Here is a 19,776-nt window from a genome sequence, read left to right on the forward strand (position 1 = left end):
CAATAGTGAATAGGAAATCAGAATCTTTCATAATGCAGCTTTGGCTGTGACTGGAGTATACTGGAACTACATAAGCAAAGTTTTCGCTACATACGGATATTGAAAAGTGGTGCTGACCTAATAGTGGCGCCCCCTGCAGGGTAACCTTACCAATACGCCCATTAATATAACACTGTGCACAGGACCTGAGGCAAGGGCCATGGGGGCCGCCAAAATAAAGCCCTTCTCCACTTGTGAGCAGATTCCTAGAGATAAATTGAGCATTTTGTTCCTGTAAATTCCTCACCTTGTACAAAGAGCCGGCGCAGGAACAACCAAAATATATCTGAGGAGACACTGAACATGTCCAAGCCAAGATGGCCAGAAAATAGTCAGACCCTGTCCTCTGAAGGTGGTGGGAACCCGAGGACAAGGGGGTTCCTACAGAGGTTCATGTGATGAGGATAAGACATGGCTAAGGGGTGCTAGTGGGCCATGAGCCCTGGGGACCAGGGGGAGACCAACTCTTAACTTTGCTTTTTTACATAAAGGGGAGCCAATAGAGTTCCTTTTGACACACCCATAGGTAGTGGGGATGAAGCCAACCTGAGCCATACAAGGGGACGTAAGTAAAGATGGGCTGGGGGTCCATGAGTCCTGGGGACCAGGGGAGGCAAACTCTGCCTTTGACTTTTTTTGGAAAATGGGTAACAGGCGCAGGTACACTCGACCTAGTCTTGAATAATGGGGTTGAGGCCAACCTGAGCCATAGCAAGGGACGTAACTAAAGTTGGGTGTTGGGGCATGAGCCCTGGTTGTCAGGGGGACACCAGTTTTGTCTTTTGCTTTGTTGCTACCCTGAGTTTTGGAGCTGAGGCACAACTAAAGGGGGGCTGATGATGAGCCAGTGGAAGTCAACTCTTCAATTGTTTTGTTTTGGGGTTTTTTTGCAGCAAGAGCAGCCTGCACTATTGACCTACTTATAGATATCAGTACCGAAAAGATGGGCCAATTATTAGTCAGGGACATAGCTAAAGGTGGGCTGCTGGGGCATAAGCCCTGGGGGTCCGGAGGATCACGCGCACATTGCCAGGGTGTTTAAAAACAGACTGAATCTTATTCCCCGGGTGAAGTAGAATCCAGGGGCGCCTCCGGTTGTGCGTTTCGTCCTCCCCCATCATACCATCCGCTTGGTTTTTTGGCCATGTGATCTACAGAGTCTCTCTGACCTTCAGGTCTCTTTCACACTATAAGAGCCGGGTAGCTGCGTCGTTTGTTGTTGTGAATGGCCCGGGATCTCCGGGGACGTCAGAGTCTGCAGCCGTGTTTGGCGAGCTCGTGTTCTGTCACAGCTGGTGCAGGATTAACCGTATTATTCCCAGTTTATTGATCTGGGCCGGTCACAGAATCTCAAGGGCAATTTGTAAATGAAGCGATCTTTATCCTGTGATGACACAAGCTCACCTGAGCCACAAGCCGCACGCTCTATTCACAGAGTCTTCTAAGCCGCTCTTGGCTGCCGGCCAGGATCCAGGCTCAGAGGCTCCGTAAGGGGAAGGGTCATAGTATGGCGGTCCCAAGGGTCACACCGGCCCTGCACAGCTTCCTCTGGGAGACCCGGCTTCTGGCACTAAAATGAGACGCAGCCCTAAGAGAGTCCTGCAGGGAGGCGGCCTGTATGGACGCCATTGTTACATTTTATGACATGCCTCTCAGCAGCACAGAGTATTTCATGAGAGGAGTGTGCCGTTAATATAGAGGTGGTCACAGGGTGAGCGTTACATAGTGGGAGGAGCAGGGTCCCCAGCAGTACAGAGTATTTCAGGAGAGGAGTGTGCTGGTCCTATAGAGGAGGTCACAGGGTGAGTGTGACCTAGTGGGAGGAGCAGGGTCCCCAGCAGTACAGAGTATTTCAGGAGAGGAGTGTGCTGGTCCTATAGAGGAGGTCACAGAGTGCCAGTTACATAGTGGCTGGTGCGGGGTCTCAGTTGCACCTCCATATAGTCATTTTTATACCCCACTTCCACCTTGTCTGCCCCCATTAGGCAGTGTTTTGTGGTGTTTTCCGTCCTCCTGGGTTTGCTGTAATAACCTGTATGTTAAATTGTCATCTGCACGTTATTTATCCGGATATCTCCTCCCGCCATCTGGTGTCTCATACATGTTCCTGACAGGCTGCACATACTTCATGCTGGGCCCCTAGTTTGGTGAGATTACCTCTGCCCACCGCCCTATAACACCGTCCCGGGGTAGAATAATGGCTTTTTGTTCTGGGATCCAGGAGGTATTTTGAGGTCTCTGATTTCCTAGATGTGAAACCGCCGGCGCGCCATACCAGACACTTTTCTTATAGTGTTCGAGCCTCATCCTGAAAATCCCAAAACTTTAAGAATCTGATCTACATCTCGACACCCTGAGCTGTGCAGATTCTATCCAGTCACTTATACCTGAGATCCCTAATCCAGAAATCTTAAAGGGGAACTCCACCTATAACTAAACCTTCATTTCTGGGTACACTTATCTGTCATTTGCCACCTCCTAAACTTTTAGCAGTTTTGGCCTTGAGATTTTAGAGAAAACTGTGGGAGAAAAGTTAATTTCAGAGAAAACTCTTCATGAGTTGTCACTGCAAGCCCCACCCACTTTCTAGCCTTAAAGGGACAGGATCAACAACTTACCAGCTTGAACAACAAATTATTCAGGCATCAGGTCTCCACACATGCCCCATTCCGCTCCTTTATAGAGATTTGTGTAATACTTGAAACTAGAAGTACAGCTATTTTTGAGTTTGCCTTACTGACATACCTTTAGGTAACCATCTATGTATGTGCGACCCAATCAGGTGATATAAGGTTATCCAACGTTAAATTTCTATGCTAGTGAGGCAGGAGGCACGTAATACCTCATCGGCATCTCCTGAGATGAACATTGAGATCTCCTGCTATGTTTACTGGCACCACTAGGGGGAGCTCACTTTATATGTACAGCTCCCGCTGACCTCAATCAGATCTGTATAAATCGCCAGGAGGGAGCTCCACCTAGTGGCAGCTGCAGGGAGCAAAAATGTAACAATTCATTCTTGCTAGGGGCACACTGTTGCGAGTCTGATGCGGTAGAGGTGTGGCCTGTTTGTGGGTGGCTCTTACATAGAGAAACCGCACCGCGCACCACATCTCACATCTCCTTTAACACTATTGCTTCTTTCTGTGTCAATGAGAATTTTTTTTTGCAGCCGGTGTAACCCACCCGCCGCCCCCGCATTATGTTATTTGGCTCTTATGGAAATGTTTTTGCATCTGAAGAGGAAGAAAATGTTTCTTTCATTTCATCTTTTTGTACTTTGGCCTAAAGTATTCAAGTCATGAATATGTATTCTGGGGCAGCTGCAGGCTGGAATGAGCCGGGGTTTAACGTCTCGCTGCATTGTCCGCAGATCATTGTGCCATCACCGGGCTCTGCAGCTGCCAACGCCGCCGCGCTGTGTACTAAACATCTCGCACCCATTAGTTTCACATCTTACTGAAATTCGGCCTCCTGACTCTGCGGGGGGTCACACATGCTACACTCACTGTTAACCATTTACGTACCAAGTCCCATCATTTTTAATAAATGCAGGCTTGACCATAAAATCGAGCATTGCCTTATAATGGAGTCCATATTAAAGCCCGGAAGCCCCAACACAATGGCTTAGACACCCCACTGACCATGGAGTAGTCCGAAATTAAAGAAGCCCTTTATTTTGTGTTAAGCCATGTGCCAGGCCGGAGAGAGCAGTTATTGAGCGATAAAATAGACTTCAGAGCTGCAATCATAATTCTGCATGATGCTTTTGGAAACAGTCAGCAGGACTGCTGACAGACACGCCCCTAACAGTTTCGCTGAGCTCCTGGGATGGAGTAGTTGGTTCTTTCTGGATCAGGGTACACTTTCCAGAATGCGAATAACCCGACACTGTGCAGACACTGACCAAGCAGGGTATAAGAAAAAATTGTTATAGGGCCAGAGGGGCAACACGGTGGCTCAGTGGTTAGCACTGCAGCCTTGCAGTGCTGGAGTCCTGGGTTCGACTCTCACCAGGAACATAATCTGCAAGGAGTTTGTATGTTCTCCCCGTGTTTGCGTGGATTTCCTCCCATTCTACAAAGACATACTGATAGAAAAAAAAAATGTACATTGTGATCCCTATATGGGGCTCACCATAAAAAAAAAAAAAAAAAAAAAAAAAAAAACGTTAGAAGAACAGGACCCTCTTTTTTTTCTGGTCGGAGTCCTCCACTTTGGAAGACGACTTTATGGTCCTTTCAGAGCTCCAAAAATAAACGAATAATTTTTGCTCCCCCAGTGACAACAGACGGTGAGAATTTTTGTGGGGTCTCAGCTATTGGGTCTTTGAATCTCTTGCTCCCCAATGCTGAGTTTCTACCAGGGCTGACCCTTACCATTTATGAAACTGGTGTCCTCTTATGTGGCAGAGGAGTTTTTGGGCCCCTCAGACGTTAGGCCCCATATGTATCTGGTCCCTTTGTGGCTACACCTCTGCCTGGAGACCTACAAAAATAGACAACACCTTTGATGTCTGGGTCCTTGGGCGAGTTTTATGTGTTTACCTACCACCCCCTTCCCTTATAACCATCGTAGAACCTTCCGCACTTTGGTTATCTGGACATTTCCATTCCACTTCCACCGTCTCTTGATGTCAAGTTTTTTTTCCCAGTGTTGTATTTTTTGCTATTTATACCCTGACAAAGGATACTCCAGCATCATGGCCGGGGCCGGGGCTGGAGATGTGGCCTGATACAGCAGAGCTTGTGTAATGTTAAGTAAGAACACGGCGGCTCTGCTATTCTTATCTGGAAATAGAAGGAACTGTTGCCAACTCTTTGCAAGGGTTTCCTGCTTCTTATCTCCTGTCTCTCCACTCAGTCAAGAGAAATGTGCTCTCTCCCTCCCTAGGACAACAGAGGCTTTGCGTCTCCAGCCAGGAACTTGTTTTGACATATTACATTTTTGTTTTAATACCCACGGCATTCTGGAGATTATTTATAATTACTGCAAACAATGGAGAGATCCCTGAAGAGCAGGAGGATCTGGACCCCAGGAAAGCCTATGACTACAGGAGGTAAAGTCAACTGGAGCCGATCCCTAAAGAGCTGGGGGATCTGGACCCCAGGGAAGTCCATGACTACAGGAGGTAAAGTCAACTGGAGATGATTCCTAAAGAGCAGGAGAATCTGGACCCCAGGAAAGTCCATGATCACAGGAGGTAACGTCAACTGGATACGATCCCTAAAGAGCACGGGGATCTGGACCCCAGGAAAGTCTATGACTACAGGAGGTAAAGTCAACTGGAGATGATTCCTAAAGAGCAGGAGAATCTGGACCCCAGGAAAGTCCATGATCACAGGAGGTAACGTCAACTGGATACGATCCCTAAAGATCAAGGAGATCTGGACCCTAGGAAAGTCCATGACTACAGGAGGTGACGTCAACTGGAGACGATCCCTAAAGAACAGGACGATCCGGACCCCAGGAAAGTTCATAATAATCACCAGGTTGAAGTCAGCTGGAAATGATCCCTGAAAAGCCGAAGGATATGTATATCAGGGGAGTCCATGATCACAAGAGGTAAGGTCAACTGGTCATTGTTCCTGAAGAGCAGCAGGATTTGGATCACAGGAGAGTCCATGATCACAGGAGATGTAGCTAACTGGTGACAATACCTGATGACCTAGATGATCTGGAGCCCAGGGGGTGAAGTCAACTGGAGGTGATCACTGAAGAACAGGAGGATCTGGACTCCAGGAAAATCTGTCATCACCAGGGTGTTTTTGTTTTTAACCCTATTCTGAGCCATATAAAATAAATGTCCCCCTCCCTCCCAATACCTCAAAAAAGACTAAACCCATTTGTTTGTTGGGAAAAAGTTTTTAGCTTTCTGATAAGAGACCACCATAATCTCAAAAGACGTCTGTCATGTTTTGTCTGATAGTTGAGCAAAAGATGTTGGTCACTGTTATTGGAAGGGCATCTGCTTGGTCCTGGTGGTCTCTGTAGAGAAGATACCTGCCATCTGTTCATTGGAAGGCGTGAGGTTCTTGCTGGTTTGAACAAACCTCCAACCTCTCAAAGTTGACAAGTACTGTATATAGGACCATCATAGGATGTTGAAAATTTAGATGCCCCTTGCTGGCCATTCTGAATGATATGGATGTCCACCTAGTATGACGACTGAGCCTGAGGGTTTACAGTCTTTGGCCACATTTGCTTTAGGGGCCACCTAAGAAGGTCCTCTGTCCTGGGGCTTTAGGTTCACCTCTGTAACCCTGTTTACTACACGATGTGACTTTTCTGTGCGGTGGATATAATACTTGCTCTCACATCCATGTCTTCGTTCCCAGCTAATGACATCAGGTCAACAAAATTTAGATATAACCACGCCAAAACGTGTCGGAAGAATGAAGAGGGAGGGTTCACTGACAGTCCAATATTTTTGTTTTGCACGCTCTACAATGGGCTATTGTGTGCCTAATGGTTTGTGCAATTCTCTGTGGCTGGGTAAACAGGCTCTGATCTCAGGCAAACACTCCGGGAAAGGTGGATCTGTCTTGGCTCGGTTCCTCTAAGAGATAAGTGTACCCTGAGGAATTTTGGCTTTCTACACTTGGGGTCATCTAGTGTATTAAGAGCTAATGAAGATGTTCTGGTAAAAAGAAGTCATAAATCCTATTGAGTCGGTTCCTTCCGGCGTCTTGAAGGGCATTTCTACCCAATATCAAAAAAATATGAAAAGACTAGGTGACAGCCAATATGGCCGCCATATAAATAGCAGGAGAATGGCCTCAATTGGAGCCACAAGGAGGACCACATTGGTTATGGTGGAATTGTCTGGACATCTAATAGAACCTGTTTAGTTGCTTCATATTCCAGTTACAACTACTGGCAATTTTTCATCCCTGGATTTGGAGGACCAAATATGGACAAATACGTGTCAGGGTTGTCCACCAGCATGGAAAAGTCACAACCACTGGCAATAATATATCTATATATCCCCCACTGCTTGTTCAGCTGCATGTAGCAGGGATTATCCAATAGCCTAATGGGCCGCACGCCCCAGACGTCCCCGCGTAGCCTGTGACTACACGACCTCTCCAGGCACAGCGATGTTCATGGACTGGTAGAAGTTCAGTAACCGCTGGTGACTCTTGTAGGATTACATAATGTGGTTGGAAGTTAGCTGATGTAAACGCCGTTCCTGAGCAGCGCTGCTGAAGCTCTGGGTCCTCTCAATGGGTTACCACCGCCCCATGGGGCCTACTTGTTTACAATTGTACGAGTAGAATTTGATATTAGTTTCCTGCCTGGAGACTGTATGTAGGAAAGCAGAGGAGGGAGCAAGATCACAAGTCGGCTTGTTTTTATATCAAGTGAAAGTCATAAGCTAAAGGAAGTGAAGTCTTGGGCTACCATGTGGGGTAGAACACAAGGCCCCAAATAGGTGGAAGCCCTTGTTATTGGTGACAGCCGGCTCTCTCGAAGCAACAAGAAATCTCCACACGCAACGAGATTGAGCTTTGTGTGTCCCCACCTGTGGCAATCCAAGATCAGAGTGCACAATGCCAGTAGGCAGCTACACTTGGATAAAGCCGTCACCACCACCAGACTCCACAGCAGTGCAGATGTGGTCTCCGCGGGAATGAATGGCACTTGACCACCCGGTGGTCTCGCCTTTGTACATACCATAGAAGGCCTCCTGTCTGAACGTGCGGTAGATGAGGGATCAGGATCAGGGGGTAGTTTTAAATTTTTGGGACCTGCATTTCAGAAAATGGAACAATAAGTAGTGGTATGTTATTGCAACAGAGCGTTCAAGTCTGCGGTGACAGAATAAGAGAAGCCGTTACCAATATACACCCAGGTGTGCACATACTTCTGTATATAAAGTGTAGCATCAAAAACAGCATTTAAGGGGAACGTCACCAGACCCCAGCATATCACCCCAGCCCTGCAGATAGATAGGTTACTGTCACCAGACCCAGCATATCACCCCAGCCCTGCAGATAGATAGGTTAGTGTCACCAGACCCAGCATATCACCCCAGCCCTGCAGATAGATAGGTTAGTGTCACCAGAACCAAAATATCTATCTGCAGGGCTGGGGTGATATGCTGGGTCTGGTGACAGTAACCTATCTATCTGCAGGTCTGGGGTGATATGCTGGTACTGGTGACCCTAACCTATCTATCTGCAGGCTGGGGTGATATGCTGGTTCTGGTGACACTAACCTATCTATCTGCAGGGCTGGGGTGATATGCTGGGTCTGGTGACAGTAACCTATCTATCTGCAGGGCTGGGGTAATATGCTGGTTCTGGTGACACTAACCTATCTATCTGCAGGGCTGGGGTGATATGCTGGGTCTGGTGACACTAGCCTATCTATCTGCAGGGCTGGGGTGATATGCTGGGTCTGGTGACAGTAACCTATCTATCTGCAGGACTGGGGTGATATGCTGGGTCTGGTGACAGTAACCTATCTATCTGCAGGTCTGGGGTGATATGCTGGTACTGGTGACCCTAACCTATCTATCTGCAGGTCTGGGGTGATATGCTGGTACTGGTGACCCTAACCTATCTATCTGCAGGCTGGGGTGATATGCTGGGTCTGGTGACAGTAACCTATCTATCTGCAGGACTGGGGTGATATGCTGGGTCTGGTGACAGTAACCTATCTATCTGCAGGACTGGGGTGATATGCTGGGTCTGGTGACAGTAACCTATCTATCTGCAGGACTGGGGTGATATGCTGGGTCTGGTGACAGTAACCTATCTATCTGCAGGACTGGGGTGATATGCTGGGTCTGGTGACAGTAACCTATCTATCTGCAGGACTGGGGTGATATGCTGGGTCTGGTGACACTAACCTATCTGCAGGGCTGGGGTGATGTGCTGGGTCTGGTGACAGTAACCTATCTATCTGCAGGGCTGGGGTGATATGCTGGTTCTGGTGACAGTAACCTATCTATCTGCAGGGCTGGGGTGATGTGCTGGGTCTGGTGACAGTAACCTATCTATCTGCAGGGCTGGGGTGATATGCTGGGTCTGGTGATAGTAACCTATCTATCTGCAGGGCTGGGGTGATATGCTGGGTCTGGTGACAGTAACCTATCTATCTGCAGGGCTGGGGTGATATACTGGGTCTGGTGACACTAACCTATCTATCTGCAGGGCTGGGGTGATATGCTGGGTCTGGTGACAGTAACCTATCTATCTGCAGGGCTGGGGTGATATGCTGGGTCTGGTGACAGTAACCTCTATATCTGTAGGGCTGGGGTTATACGCTGGTTCTGGTTCAACCCATTGTTGAGTAACTTTGCATTGCTCATCTTGTACTGATTCTGAGTTATTTGGTTTATACTCCTGTTACATCCAAAGCTGCATTCACAGTTTAGGTTTCCACAGGTTTTTGGGGTCTCTGCACCAGGGGGGCAATGTAATGTATAAATCGGTCACTGTCCATGCGTCTACCGTAGAGGCTGCACCTTGCACAATGCAATGCTGCAGAATCGGGATCATTATAGACACTCGGATGTGCAGGGTGTGAAAACTTATGCAATGCTGAATGCTACATAATCCAGGAAGATGGAATAAACCCGAGATGACGTTAGAGGACTCGCTCCATACAGGGCGACACATGACTTCTCTATTGCAGTTTACGGCCTTGGCCCAGTCCTGAAGGATCGGGGTCACTTTAAGGAGTTATTAATGGAAGCAAACAAGCAATGGCAGGGCTGAGCAAACACCTTAGTTCTCATAATGCAGTTTCTCAATATTTGCTGTGCTGGAAGGGAGGAAGAAACCTCGGCAGACATGCCAGGCTCCAGCTCAGCAGATCACAAGGAAGCGACATACAGGACTCTAGGAAAGCTGGGTGTAAGCCAAGCGAGAGCTCTGCAAGACTTACAAATAATCAGTAATCCAGAATAGAATACCGCACAATATATCTGCCACGCTCCTGAGGACCTGCAGGGAATGGTCAGGTGTCCTAAAGGTCCTCTGTACGCTAACAGCATATTATCCAGTTGTAGTAACACAAGTGGCCACTAGGCAAATACGTAAAGAATTCACCAGCCTATTGGGGAGCCGTTTATGATGTTATGTATGTGGATGTCCAGTAGGTGCCCCCGCTTTAGGGAATGGCAGCTCTGGTTGTATCACACTGCCCCCTATGGACTGGGGATGAGTCCCCCATAACCTGCCCCTATTACAGGTTAGCTTCCCTGCTGTTAACACTGTAATCACCACCAGAGCTGCACCCAGAACTTGGCAAAGCCATCAACGTAACCGTAATTTCTACATCTCCGTCTAATGTTGAGTCATTTTGCAAATACTGTTCTCACTTCTCCTACACTGATCATCCATTATACTCTAGTCACAGCCAAAGCTGCAATCAGAATTTCAGCTGGCATTTGGAAATCATGAACATTTACCCCATGTATAGCCAAAATCCCATAATACACTGCACACACTTACTTACAGGTAGGGGTGTAAGCTGTCCCCCCACTCCCCTCTTGCTATATAGGTAAGTTTTTCTGGTCCGCGTTGCCGCTGCCCCTTATCCCTTTGTTATATCTTGGCAATGTCTATCAGAATGCTCCAAAGTAGGTCTTGTTGTTCAGACCGTGAACCAGCAGGGGCAGCAGAGAGATTTTGAAATTCAGCGGCACTATGAATGCAGCTCTGGATGTGACTAGAGTAGAAAACTAAGCGCAACTCCAAATTAGTATTTGCACAGTGCCGGCTCATTCTAAGAAGATGATATCTAGGTGCGGTGAAGTCCATTTCAGAAGATCGTTCATTGAGAACCGGCCCAGTTTTTGGGGAGAATTATGTGGGTCAACAATAGGGGCTGGCTCTAGAAGAAAGCGACCGGGGCAGGGGGGTTAAGTGTTCCCCAGCTGGCCAGGACATCCAAGTCATTGATCTACATCCAAGTCATAGATCTGCTGTTGAGCGTGTCCTGCGCCGTCCGCACAGGCCTCGCCGTAACCAGGCTGCGAGGGGAGATCCTGCGAGCAAATTGCCTGCCATTTATCCCTGCTTTTGTTTTTGAAGTCGAGGCCATAGACGGACTTGGCAGCGCAACAATAGGAGCTCCGTTCTCTAGGAGACTGCCAGTGCCAGAAGCGTCTGTCTTTGAAGTTCAAGCTCAAACCTGTAATTTAAGGCAGAACGGCATCCTGGGTAATGACCTCGGCCCGCGCGTCGCTCCCCGGCCTTTATCTACGATTTTAATTGCGGTGATAAAACTGGGCCGAACGACGCACGCAATGGACATTCTTCTCCGACTCACCTGGCAAAGGAAAAGTCGTGCCAGATCCGTCAAGAACGAAGACCCTGCACTAGAATAACCTGCACCGGGTACTTACTGTATCACCTGGGGGTGCCGAGCTTGTAAATACAGCCAGGGGGTAAGGGTCAGGGGTATACATATTGTAGAGGCAGACCACGTATATGCTTAGAGAGTGCCCAAGTGGGTAATAGGGGGTGCAGAGGTTGCAAATCCCAGGTCATAAGGTGGAAAGGTATACATACTATAGATATAGATCATGTGACCACTATGGAGCTCTTGGGGTGGGAAGTGGGGCTCAAGAGGTTGCAAATGCATCAGTCCAGAGGGGCATGGGTATATATACCATAGAGGTTGATCATCATGGCGTCTGGAGCCCCATGTGGGTTGGTCGTTGTCCTGGAGAAGCTCAATCCATCTGCACAGTAAACCTCTACTCTCTAAGGATCTGCAGAGAATGGTCATGTGACCCAAAGGTCCTATACACAATAAAATCATATTATCAAATTGTAGTAACACAATTGGCCACTAGGCAACTCTATATAATAAACTGTATACAGCTCAGACTCTATGAAATGGCATACAATCTAAAGATTTCACCAACACAATGGGGCTTTTTGTTGCCCGTGTTCAGTAGATGCCTCTGCTAGAGGGTATGCCAGGGGTACAAATGGGCAGTGCAGAAGTGTAGTGTTAGATCCTGACCCTGGGTGCCCTATCTATACTGGGGACCCCTCACCCTAGCCTTATGGATTTACATTGAGTGGTTTGCAGCTTCAGACTCTCCAGACTGTAGGGACTACAAGTCCCAGCCCGGGCACCACCTGTCCGGGTGTACTGAAGAGCCACAGACGGCCGTCCACTGCTGTACAAACTCATTGCAGAAAAAATCTGGGTAAACCAAAAGGATATGCAAAAAAAGTGACCAAGATTTTAAATGCAGCTTTGGAAGTGACTGGAGTAAAAATGCATAATGCAATTCAAGAGCATTAAAGGATAACCGGTGTATTAGGAAATACCAGTGTAAAGTTGCAGGAGCCGTAGCCTTCTCCCAGTATGGCCGTCCTGGCGTAGACCTTGAGGGATTTTTGCAATCCATTTCTCTGCCAGAGCCGTAAACCGTAGCTCAGCGACGCCGCTTTATCCTGAACATTTCTGCTATTGAAGAGTATCCAGGACTGGGCCGCGCTCACTACAAGCCTTTATAGTCCTCACTGGTTTGGCCGCAGATGCCGAGTGTTTTGTGCTCTGTTACTTGGCAACTTTGTGCCAGGTCTTCTGGGGTGGTATTCTGTCCTCATTGGCATCGCACGGGGGTCGCCTCTGCTTTAGTCTATGCCAGCTCAGGTCTTGGCTCACGACCAACTGGACGATACCTGGCTGAACCAAAAACCTGATGTGAAACTGATTTCAAGTCAAGGTACAGCAATCTGACGGAGGGCAAAGGACCCCCTGCCTCATAAAGCGGTCACCACTGCTACAGATTGGAGGGTCCCAAATATGAAGGTTGTATTAAGTGCCAAACATCTAGATGGTGATTTAACTCCTGCTATCCTGGTGGAGAGATGCTGCCTAAGATATGATACTAGGGGTGGAGTGCATGTAGCTGCCACCAATGTATAGTGGGACGGCACAACAGCAGGCGTAGGGCTGGCTTTTGGTCTTAGTGGGCCCTTGTGTGACAATAGGTTTGATTTGAGGGCCACATTCTTGCATCAGGCCTGGTGCATAGTTGGGGCTTGGATCACCACCAAGAAATCATGGGTATGTGGCATAGATCAATTGACAGACTATGGTTGGATAGACAGTCCACCAAACCCTTGGGGATCACTTGGCAGGTTACGGTTGGTTTACCTATCCCTTGGGCATGTGTTGGGGACCACTTTGTCTAGGAAACCATTAACCTGCAAAGTGGTCCCTGGCACATGCCCAAGGGTTGCGTAAACTAGAAAACCATTAACCTGCAGAATACCCAACCCTGCAAATATTTGACATTGTCCCCTGCCCTAACTATGTACCACGTCATTCCTGATGTAAAACATAGCCCTTAAAATTTGGGCATCGGACCTAATGGACTTTCCAGTCTTCTGCCACCTAATCTTATGGTCCATGTTGCTTGGCCAAGGCAGAGGTAAAGTTCCTCAAAGAACCAGGTGTAGCCGCTCAGCTAGGTACCCATCGCCCATGCACCAGTCCTGGAAATCGATACGTGGGCAACATATACTTTTTGGCACCAGGTTCTCCCCAGACGTCTTCTGTGGTAGGTGTGCCAGTAATTGCTTTTTCGGAGAGGTCGGGCACAAGTACGCCAAGGAATGAGATGACTACAAGTTCCTTCCTCACATCTCATCCAAGTAAAAGTTTAATAGGACCTTTGTCTATGGCCCATAAATCACGGCGCTTACATGGGCCACATGTGGAGGTCTCGTCCAGGACTCGGGGCCCCGGAGGTATTTCCTTCCTTATACAATAAATCCGAGCTTCCTATTACAATGGGAGGACCACAATGAGCCTCATTTTATAGTTTATCTCCAAAACATCCAAGAACACATTGAAAACCTTTCACCGTGCGGAGTGAATGAACGCGCTTGGCTCGGCCGCCGCACTATTGGACGAGCTCATCGAATACCAGAGCCAAGTGTTTATTTATAGGGTGTTCAGATTTTTCTAGGAAATTTCAGTAAATTATATTAATGTCTTGGGTTAGTAAAAAACAGGAGATGATCTGCAGATAAGGTCACGGATTGCAACTGAATATATCATCCTTAGGCTCGGTGGAACAGCGCCCCCTAGTGGCAAAATGTGCAGAAAAACTTGCTTATTAATGGTGTTGTATGTGCTATGAAAATGCAATGTAGACAAAACTGTATGTCATATAGCAAAGCGAGCAAAGAAATGCCCTTAAAGGGGAAGTCTTAAGCTAAGGAGACTTGTCAGTTCACCTGGTTTCACCAGATGTCGCCCTGTTTATAGCCACCAACCTGTATACCTGCTCACGTCCAGCGCCCGGCGCCACAGCACTGGGTCCGGATGCCATAGAACAACAACACTTATGAAGATATGGAGATTCAGGGGGTTCAGTTGCACCAGGGCCTCGAAGCCTAAAGGGTCCCAAAGCTCATTCTTGCACATACGAGGACACCAGTATTATAAATGGTACCTAGTAGATGGTGGGTAAGGGTCCCGGGTGCTTTTAGTTACACCCCTGGATGTCGCTTAGATTCCAGCTAAAGGGTTTTGGGTGTTCTTCAGCGTCTCTAGAGTTGGTGGAGACCTCATCTCCAGCTCATCATCTTTGGCCAATTTTTGGCACGCAAACTCATCCAGTCTTGTTTCTTCTTTATTTTCAGAGTATCAACGGCAGCCGACAACCTCCACATTTCGTCTACGACCCGGCAATATTTGCGTTCCGTTCCCTTAGCACCGTAAAGCCTATCAGCCCAATAGTTGCTGTCGAAGAACCGTCATGTGCCTATTAACAAGAAGACTCTGGAAGATGATAATTATCTCAGGACACTCACCCGTAGACCAGCCGTCTGCAGCACAACCCCTTACTAAACAAAGCAATATATATATATATATATTTTTCATATTCGATATTCTGCTCAGTGCTCCTAGTCATGTACCAGCACCATCATTGCATCAGCAAGGACTTCAGGAGGAAGGAGAACGTGTTGGATGTCTACGGCTAAGTGGTGGCATTGGGTAGAAGAAGCTTTATATCTTCAGTAGAGTAGGACCCATGTTAGTCGTGTAGTTCTTGGGCTACCGTATTAGAAGGATGAAGACGTCGGTGACTGAGGACCATGGGAGAGAAGCGAAATCGAGTTCCCGTCCATCGTCTTGGCAGTATCGATGCTTGAATGTGTGCCAGTCTGGCGTATGAAAGATGACGAAGATGATGACGTGTTTTGTTCCAAAGGACTGTGCTTTATGGTTGTTCTTGTTGACCGGACATCTCTGTAGGCCAGGACCTAAGGCGGCTGACAAGAGCGCCGTCAGGCCCGTTACCCCTCCGCTTGTGGCCTCATTATATAACGAAGAGACTATGTGTCTTCTCTAGCCTTTACGATAATTCAGTATAGTCTTCGACAATAAGGACTGTGGCCAAATTGTAACCCAAAGTAACATCCTTCGAGAATCGGCAACGCCGGCGAGAAAACTCAACCTAGGCCTAAGCTACACAGGCAATTTTTAGTAACTAGGAAGTGCTACCAAAATTTCCATCGTCCCATTGTCTATGATGGAGACCATTGGCTCGTTGTCGCACATTGTAAATCGTTTGTTGTTTTATATGATTGGTTTTTTTGTTGCAGTTTTCCAATATGGCTGCAACACCTGAATGTAACTTTTTTCAAAAATTTGCTAAAAATTTTCTGGTAGCTTGGGCGCACCTCCACCACCAAAGGGAATTGTCAGGATATTGCATTAGTGCCAGACATGAGATGAGTCCTCCATCTGTACCCGGGTGTGCAGCTATATACCGCCCCGAGTATCATTACATCAGCGAGTCTGGATTATGGCCGCTTATTCAGCAGATTTATATATATCCAGTCTCCAGATCTCTCGTGAGTAATTTCCTCTTCATGTAGCAATGAGGATCTTTACAAAGACTTGTACTAAGCTTTGGTTATATTATGTCTTATCCTCCAGTCACACCCGAAGCAGCATTAAGACTTTTTTTTTTTAGAATGCACTGAACTGTAGTAAATTGCATTGTGGGAGATGGAGTATTTTCTGCGTGAAGCTATGGTGTCTGCTGAGTGCACAATCCGTTCCCCATAATGCATCACACAGAAGTCTGTGCACACAATGAACTAGAAAGGTGATTATGATCACAATTCTGGAAGCAGCTCTGGTGGTGAATGGATCATACAGTATCCTACGTAATCATTACCAGATGTGTAAAGAAAAATTTTTGCAACATGACCAAAGCTCCTTTTAATTTTGCCTCGCCCTTAGTCACGGCCAGATCACTTTGTCTCTGCTCGGCCTTGAAGCCATCTTATCTGTTGTGAGATGCGGCCAGCTATTGTAAGTCACCCATTTGTTCAGGATAGTGGTAGAGACCCAAAGTCCTAGACCTTAAAGGGAGTGTGTCACCGGATTCAGCACATCAACTCACCCCAAAGATAAATAGGGTAGGGTCACCTGAATCAAACGCAGTTTTCCCCTTGTGAATCGCGGCCTCTGTTGCTGAGATATTGTCATTTTTGTAAGAACCAGGGCGCCGCCATTGCTCTATAAGGTCATTTGCATATTTACAGAAGCAGCGATATCTCTGCAACGGGGGCAGCGATTTACGAGGGGAACACAGCGTTTTTTTCAGGTGACCCTAACCTATCAATATGTGGGCCTAGGGTGATCTGATTTCTGGTGACACATTCCCTTTAAATCTGCATTGACTGTCCTATGAGAAAGTATTTGCTGTGACAAAAATTTCACATTGTTTCAGCATGTGCAGTATGTAAAGGGGTGACATGAAAACAAGTCTGTGCCGAGTGCAGAGCCAGTCTGTGGTATTGCAGATCTAACACTGACCCCTAGTGGTGGTGTGCAAAAGTGGCTTACGACCACAGAGAACAGATGGTGAAATTGTCCAGTCTTGTATCCAGGAGACTAAATTACTCTTTGACTGGTCAGTGGTCTGGATATATCCTCTATAGTAAATGGTTGACTCCCCCTTTCTCAGTGGTATCTTCCAACGTTGCTGAATAGGCCATTGGCAACCCATGGAGTAACACGCTTTGGTGCGGTTGTATAATGACGCTCTTGCGTCGGTCGGCTCCTGTGACTAGTCGGTGGTGACTTGTGACACACACACACACTTTCATAGTTGCAAAATTATTTTTGTACACGTATTTTTGTAAGACAGGTGTGTCGATGTTTCTACTTGTAAGAGCTTTTCTAGTGTAACAACGGCTACTAAACCCCTAGGTAAACCACTTCTTCTATCCGAAAGGCTTCAATAAAATGCAAAGACAACCCGTCCTGACCTCCGCTGCCTCTGTTTTTGTTACTGCCATGTCTGTGTTGTCTATAGCAGCCAATCACAGCGCAGCTTCCATTTTCTAAGAGCTCTGTAAGACATGAAAGCTGCGATGTGATTGGTTGCTATGGACTGATGCTTATGAGTGCACAGGGAAACAAGCCGGTGTAAGAGGAAGAAGCAGTCTCCTGTAGAGAATAGAGAGAACTGATACAAGTCCATGTAAGATGGAGAGGCAGTCTCCTATATAGAATAGAGAACTGAAACAAGCCAATGAAAGACAGAGAGGTGGTCTCCTGTATACAATAGAGATACATGATACAAGTCAATGTAAGATGGAGAGGCAGTCTCTTATATAGAATAGAGAACTGAAACAAGCCAATGAAAGACAGAGAGGTGGTCCCCTGTATACAATAGAGATACATGATACAAGTCAATGTAAGATGGAGAAGCAGTCTCCTATATAGAATAGAGAACTGAAACAAGCCAATGAAAGACAGAAAGGTGGTCTCCTGTATACAATAGAGAGACGTGATACAAGCCAATATAAGACGGAGAGGCAGTCTCCTGTATAGGTAGAGAAGTGAAACAAGCCAATGTAAGACGGAGGGGCGGTCTCTTCTATAGAGTAGAGCAGTGATTTTCAACCAGTGTGCCGTGACACATGGTCGGGTGTGCCGCGGGGAAAGTTCCCCAATTACACTTGCCTTTCTCCTCGTTCCCTTCGTTCTTCTCGCCGCTCTCTCTCTCTCCGTAGTCTGGCTACGTCATCACATCGCGTCTCTAACTGTTAGCAAGACTGCGGAGAGAGAGAGAGAGCAGCGAGGGAACGAGGAGAAAGGTAAGTCTAATGTGTACACTGTCTGCACAGATGGAGGGGACATGAATCTGGGGACAGACATGGAGAGGACATGAATCTGGGGACAGAGATGGAGGGGGGACATGAATCTGGGGGCAGACATGGAGAGGACATGAATCTGGGGACAGACATGGAGAGGACATGAATCTGGGGACAGAGATGGAGGGGGGACATGAATCTGGGGACACAGATAGAGGGGACATGAATCTGGGGGCAGACATGGAGGGGACATGAATCTGGGGGCAGACATGGAGGGGACATGAATCTGGGGACACAGATAGAGGAGACATGAATCTGGGGGCAGACATGGAGAGGACATGAATCTGGGGACACAGATAGAGGAGACATGAATCTGGGGGCAGACATGGAGAGGACATGAATCTGGGGACAGATAATGAATGATAATGAAATTTTGTGTTCATCGAAACAGGCCCAGGTTTCACACTGAGTATAAATACATTTAGAATCTATATTATTAACTATATGTATAATATGTACTGTTTTAGTGTCATTTTGTGCCATTTTGGTTGGTGGTGTGCCCCGGGATTTTTAAGTGTAAAAAGTGTGCCGCGGCTCAAAAAAGGTTGAAAATCACTGGAGTAGAGAGAACTGAAACAAGCGAATGTAAGATGTAAGAGCAGTCTCCTGCATAGAGTAGAGCGAAATGAAACAAGTCAAAGTAAGGCGGAGAGGCAGTCTCCTGTATAAACGAGAGAAATGAAATAGGTCTGTGTAAGAAGGAGAAGCAGTCTCATGTATAGAATAGAGAGAACTGAAACAAACCTGTGTAAAATGGAGAAGCGGTCTCCTGTATAGTACAGATAACGGAAACAGGTCTGTGTAAGATGTAGAGGCAGTCTCCTGTATAGAAGAGAGAACTTCCTGTGACCAGCTCTGAACATGTGGTCACCCAGACAGGAAGTCATGTGGTTGCTAAGCAACTTGAATGAACATAATAGGCAGAATAAACTAAGAAGTGACAGGAAGATACGAATAAGTGTAAAGATGGCTGACAGTGATTAATATACAGAGTTTCTACAGTGGAAAAGACATCTCAATTTAAAGGTGATGTTTATGGCTGGAAACATGGCTGCTTTCTTCCTGAAACAGTGCCACCCCTGTCTGAAGGTTGTGTGTGGTATTGCAGCTCAGGTCCAGTCACTCCTATAGAGTCCAGTTGCAGTATGACACGTAACCCATGGACAGGGATGGCGCTGTCTGTAGAATAGAGCAGCCATGTTTCTTTAACCCTGTGCAAGTCCTTTAGTGACCAGAATCCAAATATTTTGACTGCTTAGGGGTATTGATTGGTAGAATAGAAGGGGTTAAAGGTGCCACAACCGCCCTTGGGTTGTGTTTGGTAAGCAGAGCTGTGCTGCAATATCACACATAACCTGTGGAGTGGGTGGCACTCTAATCCTGTCCAACTCCTTTAAAAGTACCTTTAAGTGATATAAGAAGCCCCTTGCTGTTATTGAATGGCAACATTTAAAGGGATTTTTCTGTGACTTATACATTGATGACCTATGTGATTTGTGCAGGGTCCTACACCTTGCACCCCTGATCAGCTGGTTGAAGAAGCTGCAGCATTTAGGTGAGGACTGTG

The 19,776-nt window shown here is 47.0% G+C and overlaps 1 protein-coding gene across 2 annotated transcripts in view; it reads left to right on the forward strand.

Annotated features, from left to right (window-relative positions):
* The window catches only part of LOC142197150 (uncharacterized), a 52,351-nt gene extending 35,042 nt beyond the window's left edge, over positions 1 to 17,309 (forward strand). For both annotated transcript variants that reach the window (XM_075267245.1, XM_075267246.1), the window contains exon 6: positions 14,673 to 17,309. In XM_075267245.1, the coding sequence (XP_075123346.1) occupies positions 14,673 to 14,801 (129 nt within the window). In that variant the 3' untranslated portion in view covers positions 14,802 to 17,309. The remainder of the gene's footprint in view (positions 1 to 14,672) is intronic.
* The last annotated feature ends 2,467 nt before the right edge of the window (positions 17,310 to 19,776 follow it).

Source organism: Leptodactylus fuscus, chromosome 3 (genome assembly GCF_031893055.1).
Source record: "Leptodactylus fuscus isolate aLepFus1 chromosome 3, aLepFus1.hap2, whole genome shotgun sequence".
In the NCBI taxonomy this organism is placed as follows: domain Eukaryota; kingdom Metazoa; phylum Chordata; class Amphibia; order Anura; family Leptodactylidae; genus Leptodactylus; species Leptodactylus fuscus.